Here is a 16612-nt window from a genome sequence, read left to right on the forward strand (position 1 = left end):
GGCCCCCTCCCCAAAGTGGGTTCACAGCAGTTAAAGAAAAAAAAAAATCCTACATTTCTCCTCTAGGGGGCTGCCTAGAAGGGGCAGACAGCCAAGCAACTTAGGTCTATAAAAGAGGGGAGCAGAAGAAAACCTAACCAAAGCCCTCACCTACACACCTTAGAGCTCAGGGCCTCCAAGCGGGGAACATCTATGTCCCCCCCTCCACCAACACCCATTCGGGAGTTCCCTGAGAATGGTCACTGGGAAAGGCTGTCCTGGTGGCACAGGGAGGGGGTGGCTGGTTTCGATGGGTGGAGGGAAAAGGCATCCCACACCCACAGCGCCCTCCCTCTCTCCCCCTCCGCCACCTGGCCAGGCAACCTGCAGGCACTACAGCTCTCTTCTGCCCCCAACCCTTTCATCAATGAAAGGGACCTCAGGTCGGTGTAGCAGGAGGTAGGGAAAAGAGGGAGCATAAAGAAAGCACATCACTTCTTAAACTACCCCCGGCCCATGAGTCCCTCAGGAAGAGCCACCCTATCCCTCTTAAGAAGGGCTCCCTTCTACACAAACATGTTCCCACCCAGATCCCAGCCCCACTTCCCAATAACATCTGGTCCTTGGACTAGGCTCCAGCATCCCCAAGTTAGGAAGAGATGCTAGGCTCCAGGACTTTGGCCGGGGCGAACAAGATCGGGTCTCCCTGGCTGGAGACCTCAGGCTCAGTAGAGAGAAACACACATACACACACACACACAGAAACACACATAGGTACACACAACATGCAAACACATGTCCTAATATTAAATAAAATACCCTTTGCTTATAACTTAAAAATCAATACACAACTAATCCTCAATAGGGCTCCGGGTGGAGAAAGGGGCAGGGGAAGGGAAGGTCGAGGGGAATCTTAAGGCTTCTACTTGGAGCCTGGGAAAGCCTACCAGCTCCAGGGTCCTGTGGCCCGCCAGACCCTTTCCCCATCAACTTTTTTCCTTTAGCCTGTATCAGCCTCTGCTGGGCTTCCCTCTTCCCCACTCCATGATCACCATCAGGATGTATTTCTAGCATCTAAAGAAAGGAACAGGGGCAGCTTCCTGGACATCCCTTCAGAAGACAGACCCCTTCCAGTGGGAGAACAACTTCTTCATATGGAAGGGGAGCTTCCCCCAAGAGATGAGATCGGGAGGAGCCTCCTAACACACTCTACAGGAGGGGCAAGGCTGTAGCCAGCGGGAAAGGGGAGGGTGGGGCTAAAGAGTGGGGCTTAGCAGATGGCCAGGTAGGGACAGAGTCCTCAACTCTAAGCGAGAACCTGGAGGTCCCTCTGCTGTGACACCTCCGCCTACTCCCACCTACCTCCACCCAACCGAGGTAACCCTCTTCCTTCCATCCCTAAGAGGAAGGCAAATGCTAGGAGACCTACAGCAAGAAACTACATCAATTCTGGAGCAGGGGCTCCTGGCTGCCTTGAAGGCCTACATTGGGTGACAGATGGCGAGTGGATTTCTGAACTTTGTTTTCATAAAGACCAAGAGTTAAGGACTGAATCAAAGGTAGAGATGGAAGGGCTTAGTTCCAGTCCCTAACCAAATCCTCTTCTCTCATTCTAGAAGAGACTTCCTTGCTCAACCCCCACATCTGGCTCTTTCTTCCACCCAACAGTTCTGACTGGAAGTTGTCGCCAGTTCTGGCCCTCTTCCCCCTCTTCCTTCATGGCTCCATCAGACTGGGTCTGCAAGGCTTAATAAGGAGACACATCAAAGGCATTATTTCTGCATCAACCCTCCCAGCCAGATACAAACTCTTCCCTTAGGGGGACCCCCAGCCTCTGCTACCCCATCTCAGCTCTCCCTCCAAAAACCCTGGGGTGTAGAAGCACTCTAAGGGGGATGAAAGGGACCCGGGCCGCAGGGCGGAGGCCCTTTTATGTCCCGGTTCTCAGGCACTAAGGACTTGTCCAGACAGCTGCCCCCAGCGCCTAGGGCGGCCCCACTCCTCTCTGCTCCGGGGACGTCCTGTCTCCTCCAGCCGGTCCTCTCCGCCCTCCAGCCGCAGTAGGGGGACTCCACCCCACCCCACCCCCCAGCCCAGGGGCGAGAGTGAAATAGCGAGGAAAGGGAGAACTGATGGGCATGCGCAGCTCCTCCCGGCCCAGCCAAACAGTCAAAGGCGTCCGTCCTGTCCAGCCCCAGAGACTAAGAAACCCCTAGCACCCGGGTCCCTGACCCCGCACCACTTTTCCTCCCTCTCAATAAATAACCACCTTCCTCTTACTCAAACCGCCCCCCAAGGGCATCAGGCCAGAGGGCTGTCTTCTGATGGCCCCAGGAAGACCAGCGGGGAGGCGGGACTGAGGAGCTCAGTTGGAGGGAGCCCCGCTGCCCTCTGTCTCGCGCTTGCTTTTGCCCCCGGGGGGCTCCGCTCCGCCGGCCTTGCCCTCGCCCACCGCTGCTGCCCCGGCAGCCTCCTCTTTGGCGCCTTCGTGGGTTTTCATGTGTTTGGCCAGGTGGTCGCTGCGCATGAAGACCCGGCTGCAGACGGCGCAGGGGAACTTCTTGGTGCCGGTGTGGGTCTGGAGGTGGCGCTGCAGCTCGTCGGAGCGCGTGAAGCGCTTGCCGCAGAAGAGCCAGTTGCACACGAAGGGACGGTCGCCGCTGTGCCAGCGCAGGTGAGCCTTCAGGTGCGACGTCTTGGCGTAGGCTTTCCCGCAGCCCGGGATATGGCAATTGTGCAAATGCTTCTTCTTGCCCCCATCTGGCCCGCACGGAGCCCCCAGTCGCTCCGCCTCCAAGCAATTGGGGCAGCGGCACACGGTCTGGCCTGAGCTGCGGGGCACTGACCTCCGGGAGCCTTTGGGCCGGGCCGCCCCATCCAGACTGGAATCTAGCCCCTGGGATTCCGTAGCGGCCGCTTCCAAAGCCTTCGCCCCGTCGGGAGGCGCCAGCAGGTGCTGCCCTCCGGCGGCTGGGAGGAGGTGGTGAGGGTGCGGGTGGGGCGGCGGGGCACAAAGCTGGTGGTCTCCGACGTAGCCCCCCAAGCCAGCCTGAAGCGCCCCGGGGTGGCCAGGTGATGTGAGCGCGCCCTGAGTGTGGGGGAGGTCCATCCAGCTGGTACCCGGATGAAGGTCCCACCACGAGCCATCCTCGGTGCCTGAGTGTGTCGGCCGGAACCAAGATTCGTAGTGGTGTGACATGTCCGGCTGCAGGAGCTTGGAAAATGGTCCCGGAGCCAAGGGACTGTCGTTTTCCAGGTCCTCGCAGGTTACCCGAGAGGAGGCCCCCGACAGCTCATAGCCCTGTGAGAAGTCCACCTCGGGGCCCAGCGGGAGGCTCTGCAGCTCTCCAGGCTGCAGCGGGGAGGGGTAGTCCCCGGCCTCCGGGCTCGTGTGGCCCTGGTATGTTTGGAGAGGCTGCAGGTCGAGGCGCGGTGGGGAGGCAGCAGGAGCTTCCGTGTGCTGGCTGCCCAGAGAGCCGCAGACAGCGGTTAGCATTGCCGGGATCCGAGGTGGGAGACAGGGAAGGTCAAGGACACCTCAGGTGGGACCTAAACGGGGCAAAGAAGAGGTGAAGTGTGGAAAGTAACCGGCTTAATTTCTGGCTTAGCCCAGGTCACCCTCCCCACAGAGTGCTCCTTTCCCACCCCCAGGTAAAAAGAGGAAGGCACCTCTAGGTGGGGACTAAAGATCAGTTAAGAGAATTTGGAAGTGCTAGGAAGGGTTGAAGGTGTGAGGCTCTCCACCATGCAGAGGATAATGGGAGTCTACCTTCCCCTAGGTGATCCCTCCTATAAGACCCACCTCATCCTAGGTATTGGGTTAGTCCCAGGCTGGTAGATCGGATACACCTACAGTACAGTGTTAGAACCATCCCCACCCTAGCTGCCCAGGCCGGCACAGGGGTGGTGGCATTTCCCCCACCCCCATAGACTAGCTGCCAGCCCAAATGGGATTCCTAGACCCATCTCAGCTTCCCCAGTTTAACTTAGAACACAGTTGGGGAGAGGGAGATTGTCTGTTTCTGAAATCTGAAGCTTGAAGTGACCCAACTTCCTGAAGCCCAAAGGAGGTTCAGAGATTTTGGAGAAAGCCTTCCTTTCATCCCTGAGACATGTTCAGTGAAGAGCATTTCACTGCTTTACACCACTCCCCCCAGCGACCTGCCTGGCCGGATTGCCTCGGCCCCAGCAAACCCACTCCCATGCCTGGCCCCCACCCCTTTTCCTCTAGTGGGGACTTCACCTCCCTGGGGTGCAGCTGCAGTGCCAGTTTCCAGAGGAATTCTCCCCACCAGAGAAAGCTAAGCTCCCTTCCCTATCCTGACCCACACTCAGCCAGCTCCCTGGCTGCTAGCCCTGCCCTCTTCCAATCTAGAGATGCTGATGTGAAGCTAGGTGGGCTCTGTTCCTCCAGAGAAAGAGGTCAGCCAGAGAAGAGCTTACCAGCAGCTGAGGAAAATAAAATTGCCACCCCCTGAAAGGATGCAGGGACTGAGTGGGGGAAGTGGAGGGCAATAGGAAAAGCCAGAATCACACAGAACTTAAGAAGAACTACTCAAAGAGAGCATATAGTAGCGATCCATGCATTCTCAGCATGGATCATTTTTAGGAGCTCCCCAGATGATTCTAACATGCAGCCGTGTCCTCTTATTTTAAAAGAAGAGGAAACTGAGGCTGAATTTGAAGAAGTCACTTGAAAAAAATACGTTAATTTATTCATTCTATCAACAAATGTGTACTGTATGTACCTCTGTGAACCAGGTCTCTCCACTCCTAGTCTGTTACTCTTTCCCTAAACCAATGGGAACCTAAAGGCACCCTCCACCCCTCCATGCACCCCTTTCTGGACCACATATCAGTCACTTGAAGCTCCCCCTCATCTCACTGCCTATCCCTAAGCCCTGGGAGTCCTGCCTTGGTGCCTGGGCCTTCTCTGATGGTGGGGGTGGGGTGGGGTGGTACAGTGGTTTAGGGCAGGGACTTTTCCTTCCCAAAGCTGGATTCAGATGACCCTACCACGTTCTGCTTCTGGGACCAGAGAGGTAGCCCCTGTGGTCTGGGAGAGAGAGGGAGAAGGCGACTGGGGCGCCTACTCAGGCTCCTGCTTCCTCACCACAAGAAAGGAACAGGGTGAAGTAGCAGGAATGGAGCCTCAGGCCCAGGCGGGGCAGCCCAGAAGGGGCTGGGCAGGAGCAGTGAGGCCTGGGACACTACTAGATTTCGGCGCCTGGGAACAACCCCAGGGGTTAGAGGGTGGGAGGCTAACAACCCAGGTTCCAGAGTGGTCTCACCTGACACAGGGCCAGGGGGCGCAGTCCTGGGATGCACTAGCCTGCTACTGAGATCTTGGGACGGGAAACAGTAGGGCGCGTACCCCGACTTGCCGCTCCCCAACGCGGTAAGGCGAGTAGAGACACCTTTCTTCCCCCTTCCGCCGGCTGCCTCTCCTATCACCAGCGCTCAGGTGGTCAGGACTTCCGTACTCCCGGTCCTCAAGGTTCTAGTCCTCCAGTTGTCCCAGTCGCTCCAGTTTCCCCAGTTTCCAACCTCGCCCATCCGCCCCATTTTCACTCCGCCGGGGCTCTAAGCCCCTCGGATTCTTTAGGACCACCTCCCCCAAGGCCAGAGGAGGCCATGGCGCGTTCCGGGCGCATCTTTCGGAGCCGATCGCTGATGCGCGCGCCCCTCGCCCCTACGACCCGGGCTCCTACCTCGAGGCTGCGCTCGGGCTTCGGGCACCGCGGACTGGCGCGCTACCGACCCACACTCTTGGGCCCCGCGCGGTGGCCGGCTCTCCAGCGGTGAGCGGCTGAAGCCGAGGACCAGCGGGGGCCGCGACCAGACCCGGCGGCGGGCGGCGGAGGAGGGGCGGAGAGAGGCCGCAGGAGGGTGGAGGGTGGAGAGTGGAGGGCGGGCGGGAGCCGGTGAGCAAGCGAGCGAGGCCAGCTCCGCCCGTGACTCACCGCGCTCTCTGCCTTCATCCTCGGCGCTGCGCTCCTTTTTCCCCGAATTCGCTGCCCCGCCCACCTCACCTGCGGCCGCCTTTAACCCTTGCGGGCTCGGCCGGACCGGAGGCCCAGCGGGGCCGGGCCTGCGGGGATTGGGGAGGGATAGCTAACTAGGTCGCACCCCGCCCCCTCCCTCGCTCCTCCCTGGCCCCTCCACTGCCGGGGCGAGGGGCCTGGGCGGAGTGTTTCCCAGGGCCTGCGGCCCCCCCCTGGGGTGGAAAACTGCCCACGAGCTGGCTGGCTCTGGCGGGGACGCTGGACTCAGGCCCTGAGGGAATGGAGGAGGGGGCGGGTTCTGGGGGGTGATAACGAGTCACCCTAGGGCGCAATTTGCCTCGAAGGCTCTCCACCCACCCTCCCTGGCCGGGCAGCAATGCCCCGGAACTGACAGAAAAGATGGATTGAGCCCCAAGTGTGGGTCCGGTCCACCCCAAGGCTTGGGCAGAAGTGTTCCTCAAACGCTGCTCCCCCTCCGCATTCCCCCCCCCCCGCCGATTCTTACCACCACCACCAGCTTCCCGAGTCCTTTGCTCTCTCTTGCCTTCCTGCTCTCCTTCTCCGGCCACTCATCTTTTTTGGGGGTAAACTTCTCCCTTCTCCCCACTCCACTGGCCCATCTCTGCCTCCCCCCTCAGTTCTCATTCTCCATCTACCCTTGCGGAGCAACCCCGGCGCCTCCCAGGTCCGCCTCTCAAAAATGCCTGCGCCCTCTGGGACGCAGAGGTGCTCAGCCAGCTCCCCGGCTCACCCGACCCTGAATGTTAGGGCAGGTACCCGGATAGCACTGGGAAAGGTCACTTCTGCAAAGATTTGAGGACCCCATTGCCACCAGTCCTTCCTGATTCTCACCTGAATGAGTAAACCCAAGGTTAATAAATTTGGGGAAGGGTCTTGGATTCCTTTGAGAAAAATAAATGCACACGCACAGTGCAACCCTCTGCAGAATTTCAGGGCGTTCGCGGCGCCCACCTAAAAACATCTCTCAAGATCCGAGTTGGCTGAGATACCCAGCGCGGGTCTCTCCTCCTCCCCGCCGGGCTGGCCTGTGCTCCCGGATACGAAGCTCCTTTCCCTGTTGGGTGCCTCTTGTACCCGCCGCTTTGACCTCTAGACGTGACCCTTTTCTTGAGTGGTGAATTCTGATCAACTTCCCAATTTTTTTCGTTGCGCCTGTTGACTTTCCCTATGCGCTCTGCCGTCTGCTTTTTATATTTCGTTTTTGTCTTTACAGCTGTATTTCGTACAACCAGAGCGGAATTTAGGCTGATTCAATTTGGGCTGTACAGCCGCGATTCCACCACCCTTGGTTTACCTCTCCCGAATTCGAAGTGCTGCTAAATTAAGTCCACAAGCCAGTTGAAGATCGATCATTTTGCCCCTAAACATACACATTCTCATATCCAGAAACAATGTGTGAGTCATCTGTGCAAATCCCTCTTTTGTAAGACTCAGTTTCCTCGTATGGGCAACCTGGGTACAAATTGGGAGGGTTTCCTGGGGCTTAAAGGAATTGATGTTTCTAAAACATCTAGCTCAGTGGGGCCCCTAGTAAGCTCATAGCAAATCAAAGTTATAGTTGGTAGTGTTATAATTATTAAATAAGTTGGTTCCCAGAAAATGTTTGTTGGAATAAGGTATATGCACAAAGATCTTTGGACTAGAAGTTGACAGACCTAAATTCTAGCTCCAGCCCTGCACTTGCTAAGCTCATCTGGCAGGTCAGGTTGCTGTGAGCCTCAGTTTCCTCCTGGGTGAAATACGGTAAGAACAGCCGCCCTGCAGGGTAAAGGGCGGGCACTTAGGAAGCCGCGAGTCTCCTCCCAGATGTCAGAGATCGTACTTTCTGATCAGTCGGATTTCCTTCCCAACTCTTGGGCCCCTGAGATGTAGATTCTTAGGAACGGTTCTGGGTTTTTGTGGCCATGGCTAAACTGACAATCCTCTTTTCCACATGGTTTTATCTCCATGCACTCAGCCTACAAATCTTGACTTAGCTGGGTTTGCACCTCAGTTCACAGCGACCTCCAGGACAGAGTTAGAGGCTCACGGTTATCACAGAACCTGCAACTTGGATTCCTGGGTTAAGTCTGATTTGACCCCTAGGCATTCTCTGCCTCCTCCTCCTCCCTGCAGCCTGCTGGCCTCTGGCTGTTTCCGAAGTGGCTGCTCTTAAGGTGCTAACACCTGCACAGGGATCTGACTCTGGGTGGGAAACGGAATTCCCCCCTTCCATTTATTTATAGGCACCCAATTGTCTTGTCTCCCTAGCTCCTTCCATCTTTCCCTGGAAAGCAACAGGGAAAGGGATCCAGCCCCTGAACGGTAGACATCCCACCCTACTTTCATCCCAGGCCCCCTTTAACCCCACTTCGTCCTAACGCACAGCCACCTGGGTTTCCCAGAAGCAGAGACCCTCCATCTGCCTGGGACTCACCAGCATGAAATTCAGCAGTAATGCAGTTGTCTCAGAAAATTCAGCAGTTCTGATTTTCTGCCCTGCCTAGGTTTGCTGATTCAGGGCACTTTCTTTCTTCCAGATCCCTCTCTTTTTTTGTTCCTTTGACTCCAGCTCTTTCAATTTCCCACTTACTGGATATTTCCTTACTGAATGGTGCCCATGGTCTTATGCTGACATAACTGCCAAGATCACCACTGCCCACTGCCATGTTCTTATCTCACCTCAAAGTTGAACCATGCAGTCCACTGAGATCTGCCCAGGACTTGGGTCATTTCCTTTCCCTCATTCCCCTCAATAGACAGATTTTGCTACAAGTGTCCATCTCCCATTTTGCCACCCCTCTCCTTCTTGTGCCTCATTTATAGTCAACAATTCACTGTGTACCTGGAGCAGAATTGTGCATCTCCATCATAAACAGGACTTATTTATTGGACACATACTATGTTCCAGGTGCTTCACACAGATATCTCTAACTCTCAGGAGCATACAGCCATGTAGTTATTATTATCTGCCCATCACCACCATTGTACAGATGAGGAAGCCAGGGATGAAAGAAGTTAAATGACCTGCCCAAGATTGCAGAACTATTAAGAGACAGAGAAGTAAACTGAGTCCGAAGCACATGATCTGCCTGCTGTTCCATCCAGCCTCGCTATGGCAGCATTGATAGCCCTGGCGGTCTGGCTCCCCAGATCCTGAAGGAGGAGAGGATGAGAGGATGACATTCTTAAACTTTCCCCCAGATCAAAGCCATCATGATCCTGAGTGTAATAGGACAAACTGGTCCCATCTTGGATTGGATTGCTGTGGTCCCTTTCAAACCTCAACTGTCCCTCTGTGGAGATGGCACTATGAATATAGCAAAGCTAGTATGCCCATAAATACTGTCTAGTGCAAGCCCTTGTTTTGCTAGTAGGGAAGTTAACCCCAGAACAGGGAGGCGAGTAGCTCAGTCACATCACGAGTTAGAAGCAGAGCAGGGACCAGAAGCCCAGTCTCCTGTGTTCCTCATTGCTCACACTTCTCTACCCCCAACTCTACCTCCAGGTTGCGCTCAGCCAGCTGCAAGTTGGTGATCACAGAAACCAATGCATTCCTCATGTCCCCTCCTCTCCCCTACACTCCCCCAGGCTCCTGGGAGACTGGAGAAGGTCCAGAGCTTGAGCCAAATGGTTTTCTTTCATTCATCCTTTATTCACTGAACAGTCACTAACTGAGAGTCTAACCAGAGCCAAGCACTATTTGGGGCACTAATTCTATTATAAACACAAATGTCCTGAGAATCCACATCCACTTTCAGTCTGAAAGATGAGCCCAGCTGAGGATAGCATATCTGTATGTTGGTGTGTGTGTCTGTGTGTGTGTACCTACAAATGTGTGCATGTGCATCATGCCTGTGTGTACCTTTGGGGCTTGAATGTGAGGTATCTGTCCTCTCTTCCCCATCATAAAGGGTGTTCCTCACAAGACATTCAGTGGTTTCTCCCTTACAACTTCTGCAGGTGTTCCATCATGTGTAAACTTCCATGTAGTGAGTGTGTGCCCTGTATGTCTGTTATATTAGCCCATCTTTTTTCTCAGAACAGAATGAAGTCCCCAGTTATCTATTAACTGGTGAATCCCCACTCCACTTCCCTCTCAGATCTCAGCCCCAGTTCAAAGATCTCCAAGGAATTCTCTTTTGTCCTCCATGCAGACTCCTTCAAGATCTCCCTCCTATATTCTCCTCCCCAAGTCAGAGAGAATCAAGACTTCCAACCCCTTCTCAATGTCCCCCAATTTAGAGTGGAGACCTGATCACCTTGTCCCCTGAACTGGACGGGGAACAGCCCCTCTTACCAGTCCATGGAGCCCAGAGCTGGCAGCGGCAGTGAGGGGCAAGTGGGGGTGATGGACGAACCAGGCTTTATAAAGGAGGCAACAGTCAGAGCCAGAGGGGGAGGTGAGAGACTCGGGCAGGGATGCTGCCAAGTCCTCACGGCCTCGGAAGCTTTTAGGATAATCCAGGAAACAGTGGCCCCCGGCTCTCTTGGGGGAGTGGTAGGGGTGAGATCTGAGTCTCTGAGGTCTGCCAGGAAAGGAGGATTTCAGCTGGAAGAAGCAGCTGAGGGTGCGGTAAGCAGGACATCCTTCCCTCCCCAGAGGTTGGACAGGCAGAGGAAGAGGGACAAAGTAGTTCTTGCAGGATGGAGGAAATGAGAATATCGCCAGGGAAGAGAGCTGGGATGGCTGGAACTCTCCAAATTCTACCCCTCTCCATGGACTTGGTGGGAAAGAAGGAGATACCACTTTTAAGACCACACACACACACACACACACACCCCTTCATGTGGTCCGTCCCTGCAGAGCTCCCCAGCAGTGCTGCTGGTTATTCTGGCAGCTGCTAGTCTCTCCTGCCTCTACTGGAGCCTCGTTCCTCCTCCCTTTTCTTTGTCCCTTTTTCAGTTACTTCCCAATGCGGAACCACCAGGTGGATCCAGTATAATCCACCTTTTGGATCTGGGATCAAGGAAGATCCTCTCCCTGACTTAGGACAGAGTGAGGCAGATTGGGATGGACAAGAGGTCACCTAGGACCAGAGGCAGAGCCCAGCCAAGAACTTTTATAGACAGTTCAGGAATCCCAGAACTTCAGGAGAGTGAAGGGGAAAGGAGTAGCTCAACAGGTAGAGCGCAAGCTCAATACCCCAGAGGCCCAGCGTTCAATCCCCGGTACCTCCTCCAAGCCGAAATCAATGAAGAAATCTAGTTACGCCCCACTCAAGAAACAAATAATACCAAATAATACCAGCAGGGTGAAGAGGCTAGGAACATGGCCTGGAAAGGGAGAAAGGGCCTGGAGGTGAATTTAGTTGGGTCCCCACGGCCCCCAACTATATACATGAACTTAATTTTAGGGTGGTTGTGAGTTTAGGTGTGTTGGCTAACAGGAGCATGTCCTGGGGCAGAGAGGGACAGAAGACCAGGAAGAAGAAAGGAGATGAAACAGAATAAGACCCATTTCCCAGATCTCTCTGAAGTGAGGCATTCTGACCCACATGGGAGAGTGGCTTGGAGACCTCACGTGATTGCATCCCATTCTCAGCCACAGCCCAATGCCCTTGGTATTGGGAACAGGAACTGCTGTGTGTCCCTCTCCACACACACAGAACCCAGTAGCCCAGGGCCTGCATGCCGCCTCCCCCACCAAGTCTCCCACAGGGTGAGTCAGGGAGTCTAAACCCTGAACTCTTGTCTGGCTCCTCACCCTAAACCCCCAGAAATCTCTAGACTGGGGATTCCCAGTCCCTTCATTAGCTTTTCAGTAATTATCCTGTAAAAGCCCCAACAGGTCCTTCCTCTACCCATTTCAGAGATGAGAACGTTGAGGCCCTTAAGAGAGTGGAAAAAAATCTCAGCAGAAAGCCACCCATCAGGCAGGAGAGAGTAGAGAAATGGGGGGCTTAGGAGGCAGAGCTGCACCCTTCCCTTTAATCCCAGGTGAAATTAAGAGGACAGGGCTCAGGCACAGCTCCCTGGGGGAGCCCAGGCGTCAGGACTGAGGCAGGCTCCAGGGAGGGGCTTCCCAGTCCCTCCCCACCTTCCAGCCCAGAAAATCAGAATGGTGGGGGGAAACAAGCCCAGGAGACCACACAGGTGGAGTAAATAATGTTAATACGGGAGCATTATCACTAGGGCATTTCCTCATGGATAAATGTCTCAAATACCAAAGGATGCCTCCAAATTATAGTTAATTACAGAGTTGATTTGCATAAATTATAAGGTGAGCATACAAATTCTTTCAATCGGTTCCATATGCTTAGGTAGCAGGTCCAGTCCAAAATGGGAGAATCTTGGGGTGGGGGGATTTAGGGGGAGGAAAAAGATGAAGCCCTTGGCCCTGACTGCTGGCCTGCACCCCTCCCCAGCTCTCTGATGAGTAAAGGGTATATGGAGACCCTGACTCATTTGCGGGAAAAGGTTTTACCGGGACTTTGGTTCACCTGGACCCTATCTGGCAGGAGACCCCCTTTCCTCTTCTATTCCTACCTCGGAACAGCGTGCTTTCCCACCACCAATGACGAGGTAGGAAAGCTGGGGGTGGGCATAATGGGGCCTCAACCTACATGTGGGGGGGTGGGACTCTGGAGCCCAGGCTCTGGCATTCGGAAGAAAAGGGGGGTGTTGGATGAATTGGAAGATCCAGCCGGGTTCATTGTAGATTCAAACCCCTCTTACTTGCTCTTGGCTCCCCCCCCCACCCCGCAGTCACCACCACCCCCCCCCCGCCCCGCCCCAGTTCCAGCTCTCTCCCAGAGCCAACCCTCGGATCCCAAGTTTGATGTTGCCGCAGCCTGCACCTTCCAGGTGGCTCCTCAGAGGCTCAGACTCCCAGACTTTTGTCTCCAGTGCCTGGGCCCATTTCCTCTGCCCTCGCCTCCCAGTCCCCACCTCCTCCCTCACCCACCTCTAGCTGCTAAGACTCTACTTCCTTCCCCAGCTCTCTAATTTGTCCTTCCCTCCCTCCTGGCCCCCATCCTCACCCAGAGGCCTGTCTCCCACTTTTCTCTCCACCTCTTTCCTCCCTCCCTCCCCAGCCTCCCTCCCCCAGAGATCCTGGGTCTCCCCTACACTTAGCTGTCAGCTTTGCTCCCCCATCAAGAGCTTTCTGCTGCACAAGCTGCTGACCCTCATGACCTTAGATTTTCCTATCTCCTACCATCCCCCAAATCTTTTACTGTGTGCCCTGCCAGTCTCTAATTTTTTCCCATATACCTGCTCCAAAGGCAGGAGCTACTAGATTACCTTGTGTGTGGGAGGAGGAGGATGCTGGGCTGAGGTCCCCAGATGTGTGTGGGTGAGAGTTTACCTTTGTTTTCAAGTCCAAAAATGAGAGAGAGTGAGAGAAAGAGAGAGTGGAGAAAGGAATGGAGAAATAGCCTGAAATGGTTTCTAGTATTTAGTAAGTGCTGCTTAAATATTTGTTGAATGAATGAATGAATGAGTTGGAAATGGGCACTCATCTGTGAAAGTTCTAGAGAAGTGCTAACTTGGTGATGGGAATTACTTCTCATCTGGACTATTTTGTAGGTCTCCTATGAGTTTTCTGCCACTTCTGGGCCCACCCACCTAAGCTGTTTTGCAGACCAGTAACAGATTAATCATCCGAAAAAGCCATTCCATCCTGGCATTCTTCACCTCAAATACACCCAGTGGCTCCCCTGGGCTAACTGTGACATTTAAGACCTTCCTACTTGGCCTCCATCATCTTCGCAGCCTTCACTTCCATTGGTCCTTGTACAAACCTTCCAGCCCAGCCCACTGGATTTAATGTTCACTGAAGATGTCTAGACTTCCTACTTCTGCTCCAACTATTTCCATCCTGTCAGCTCATCTCTGCCTTCAAGAAAGCTGATTATTCTCCAAGCTCCAGGCTCAAACGCTGTTTTCTCTATGAAGTCATTTTTTTTTTATCAGCGTGGCACTGGCTTGCTCCTTTGAATGTGCCTAGCATTGATTGCTGCCTGCTCTGTTGCCATGGAGTTGTCCTCTTATCCAACTCCCTGCTGGTCAGCAGGCTCCTAGAGGACAGGAAGCATGTCCTTTTCATGCCACACAGTCCTCAGCCCAGCACCTTTCTTTGAGAAGGGAAGTGGACAAGCCACAGCTGAGTAAACTGGAAAAATGCTTCCCTGGACTCAGAGCTTCCAGAAGCTCCTCAGCTGGGGAGGGTAGCAGTGAAGGCAGAAGACTGGATCAGGAGGGAAGACACAACAGAAGGCTTGACACGAAAAATGCATGAAGAAAGTGAGCCCAGCTTCCCCACCAGCTGTCCTATGGCTCCTCCACCCCAGTTGTGTGATGGAGGCGGAAGGACCCAGCAAGACATCTGGGACACGAAGCGGTGGGGAGAGAGCTAGGGAGAGGGAAGCGCTCTGCCCTGTCAGCCTGCTGGGAACAGAGTTGGAGGTTTGGGACAAAAGGAGCAAGGGCACTGAGTGGGAGCTGGAGGAGAGGGCTGGCTGGACAGCAGCCATGGAGAAAAGCAGAGGCAGAAAAAGCAGCATCCCCCTTGTTCCTCTGTGGGCAGTTTGAATTCTTCTTACCCGGTTGACAGAATCTTGATCATGTCATGCCTCAGCTCAGAAACGTTCAATAGTTCTCCATTACCTACAGGAGAAAGTCCATACCATTTGGCCTGGATTTTAAGCCCCATTTCCCCATCTGGTCTCAGGCTACCTTCCCAATCTCACTGCTGTCCCTTCCCAGGCTCCAGTCACAAAGGGCTTCTCCTCCATCCTTATTGTCTCTACATTTTTATGCCCCATACTCTTCCTTGTCTAAAATGCTCTCCCCCATTTCTCTGCCTGTGAGCTCCTATTGATCCTTTGAAGCCCAACTCATATGTCCCCCTTATCTATGAAGCCTTCTTCAGTTCTCTAAGTTACCCTTTTCTGTGCTCCCAGAGTCCCAAAAGACAGAGGGCTTAAAACTGCCCGACGGGTGATATGATTAGTTGTTTGTGTGTCAGATCATGAGCTCCTGGAGAGACTGGAGTTTTCTCTGTTCATCTTTTTATTCCCCCTCCAAGCATCTCGTGCAATGACTAGTGCTGAGTGTGTAATAAATATGGGTTGCACTGAATTGAATTGCGCCCTTTGCAGAGGAGAAGAGGCTGTCAGGCCAGGGGTGGGTGGGTTCTCTATAAAATCCCTTTGTCACAGCCACCCAGAGTTTGCCTCCTGGGCATCAAGAGGCTGCACCAAAAGCACACTCTGACCCTTCCTCTTACACCCCCTGCTGTGCCCAGGGCCCTGTCAGGAATCCAAGATCAGGTTGGCAGATGAGGCTCACTGAGAGGCCCAAGATCCTATGTCCTGGCCAGCTGGGCACTGCCACCAACCTGAAGCCAGGGTCTCCCGGACACCCTCCAGCTGGATCCCAGGAGAGGGGAACTAGAGGGGAGGGCTGGGTATCAGGACCTGGCAGGCGAAATCTGGTGGAGAGTGGGGAGGGCAAGCAGTGCCCTGGAAAGGGGGCCGGTCTCATTGTTGTGGTCTGTCTGGGAGATTCCTCCTCTTTTTAATTTGCTTCCTGATTGAGGGGTTGGCTCTGCCTGCCCAGCTCCCCAGTCATTATCTGCTGCCGGTGGCTCAGGTGCTGGCGAGCCTGGCGTGGCCCCTAGGTTATTACCTGGAGCTCTGGGGGTGGCAGAGGCTGCCCCTCTGGCCAGGGTGGGGGCCTGTCTGGAATTTGCCCTGATCTTACCACCCACAGGGCAGCCATCTTGATGCCTAGCACGGTGGACACACTCACACAGTGAGGGGCTGCATTTATGGGAGACAGCTGGTCCCAGGAACTTTAAAATCTAGAAGCTTCATCTGTAAGGTGCCTACAATATTGATTCGGGAACCTGAGACACATAAGACTTGGGTGCTTAAAACACCCAAAGTCGGAGCCGTTCCCCAGAGGCTACTGAAAGGTACTGAAGTTAGACTTCAAGAAGAACTTCCCAGCCATGAGAATGAGAAAGAGAGGGCAGTGAAGCTTGGTGATTCCCACCCTGAATACCCGTGTTCTGCAGTGTTCAGAAAACCAACAGTCGGGGGGTGGGTATAGCTCAAGTGGTAGAGCACATGCTTAGAATGCATGAGGTCCTGGGTTCAATCCCCACTATCTCCTCTAAGAATAAATAAATAAATAAACAAACAAACAAACAAACAAACCTAATTACCTCCCCCCAACTAAAAAATTAAAAAATAAAGAAAACCAAGAGTCATAGCAGGAAAGGAGTGTCATTGACCCAAGAACCTGTGAGGACCAGAACTCAGAATCTAGGAACCTCCTGTAGTGTGGGTGCCCAGGGCTCCTCACTGAGTGCCCTGGAGCATTAGAGCTCCACCCTCTGCCCAGTGCCCCTGGGCACAGCCTAGAAACCTGGGGGAGGGCATCCTGGCCTCTCCCTCTCTCTGAGTCTCCGAAGCTCCGGCCCTTTGCCCCATCCCTGACTGGGCCTGTGGGCTTCAAGGACGGGAGATAATATCGAGACAAACAGGAAGTGCCAAATTAGAGACATGAAGTTTGTTGTTTTAGAGGGCGCCCAGCGCCAAGCAGCAGTGCGGCCCGGAGCCTGGCGTCTGCCTGCTCTCCATGCATCAGCTGTCCCTTCACACCCTGGCTTAGGACCA

The 16612-nt window shown here is 54.3% G+C and overlaps 1 protein-coding gene and 1 non-coding gene across 4 annotated transcripts; one reads left to right on the forward strand and one right to left on the reverse strand.

Annotated features, from left to right (window-relative positions):
* On the reverse strand, positions 1-6066 carry SP6 (Sp6 transcription factor). Of its 3 annotated transcripts, none has more exons than XM_074342962.1 (2): positions 5943-6066; positions 1-3528 (listed from the first exon to the last, which is right to left on the reverse strand). In XM_074342962.1, the coding sequence occupies exon 2, from the start codon at positions 3473-3475 to the stop codon at positions 2345-2347; it is 1131 nt and encodes a 376-aa protein (XP_074199063.1). In that variant the 5' UTR covers positions 3476-3528; positions 5943-6066; the 3' UTR covers positions 1-2344. The 3 variants fall into 3 exon arrangements, with proteins under 3 accessions (XP_074199063.1, XP_074199061.1, XP_045376722.2); XM_074342960.1 differs by lacking the exon at positions 5943-6066 and adding an exon at positions 5691-5936; XM_045520766.2 differs by lacking the exon at positions 5943-6066 and adding an exon at positions 5271-5679.
* A 9966-nt stretch (positions 6067-16032) lies between these two features.
* Positions 16033-16106, forward strand: TRNAS-AGA (transfer RNA serine (anticodon AGA)). Its single transcript has one exon. It is a non-coding gene; the product is annotated as a tRNA-Ser (tRNA).
* Positions 16107-16612: the final 506 nt, after the last annotated feature.

The sequence above is a fragment of the Camelus bactrianus genome, chromosome 16 (assembly GCF_048773025.1).
Source record: "Camelus bactrianus isolate YW-2024 breed Bactrian camel chromosome 16, ASM4877302v1, whole genome shotgun sequence".
In the NCBI taxonomy this organism is placed as follows: Eukaryota; Metazoa; Chordata; class Mammalia; order Artiodactyla; family Camelidae; genus Camelus; species Camelus bactrianus.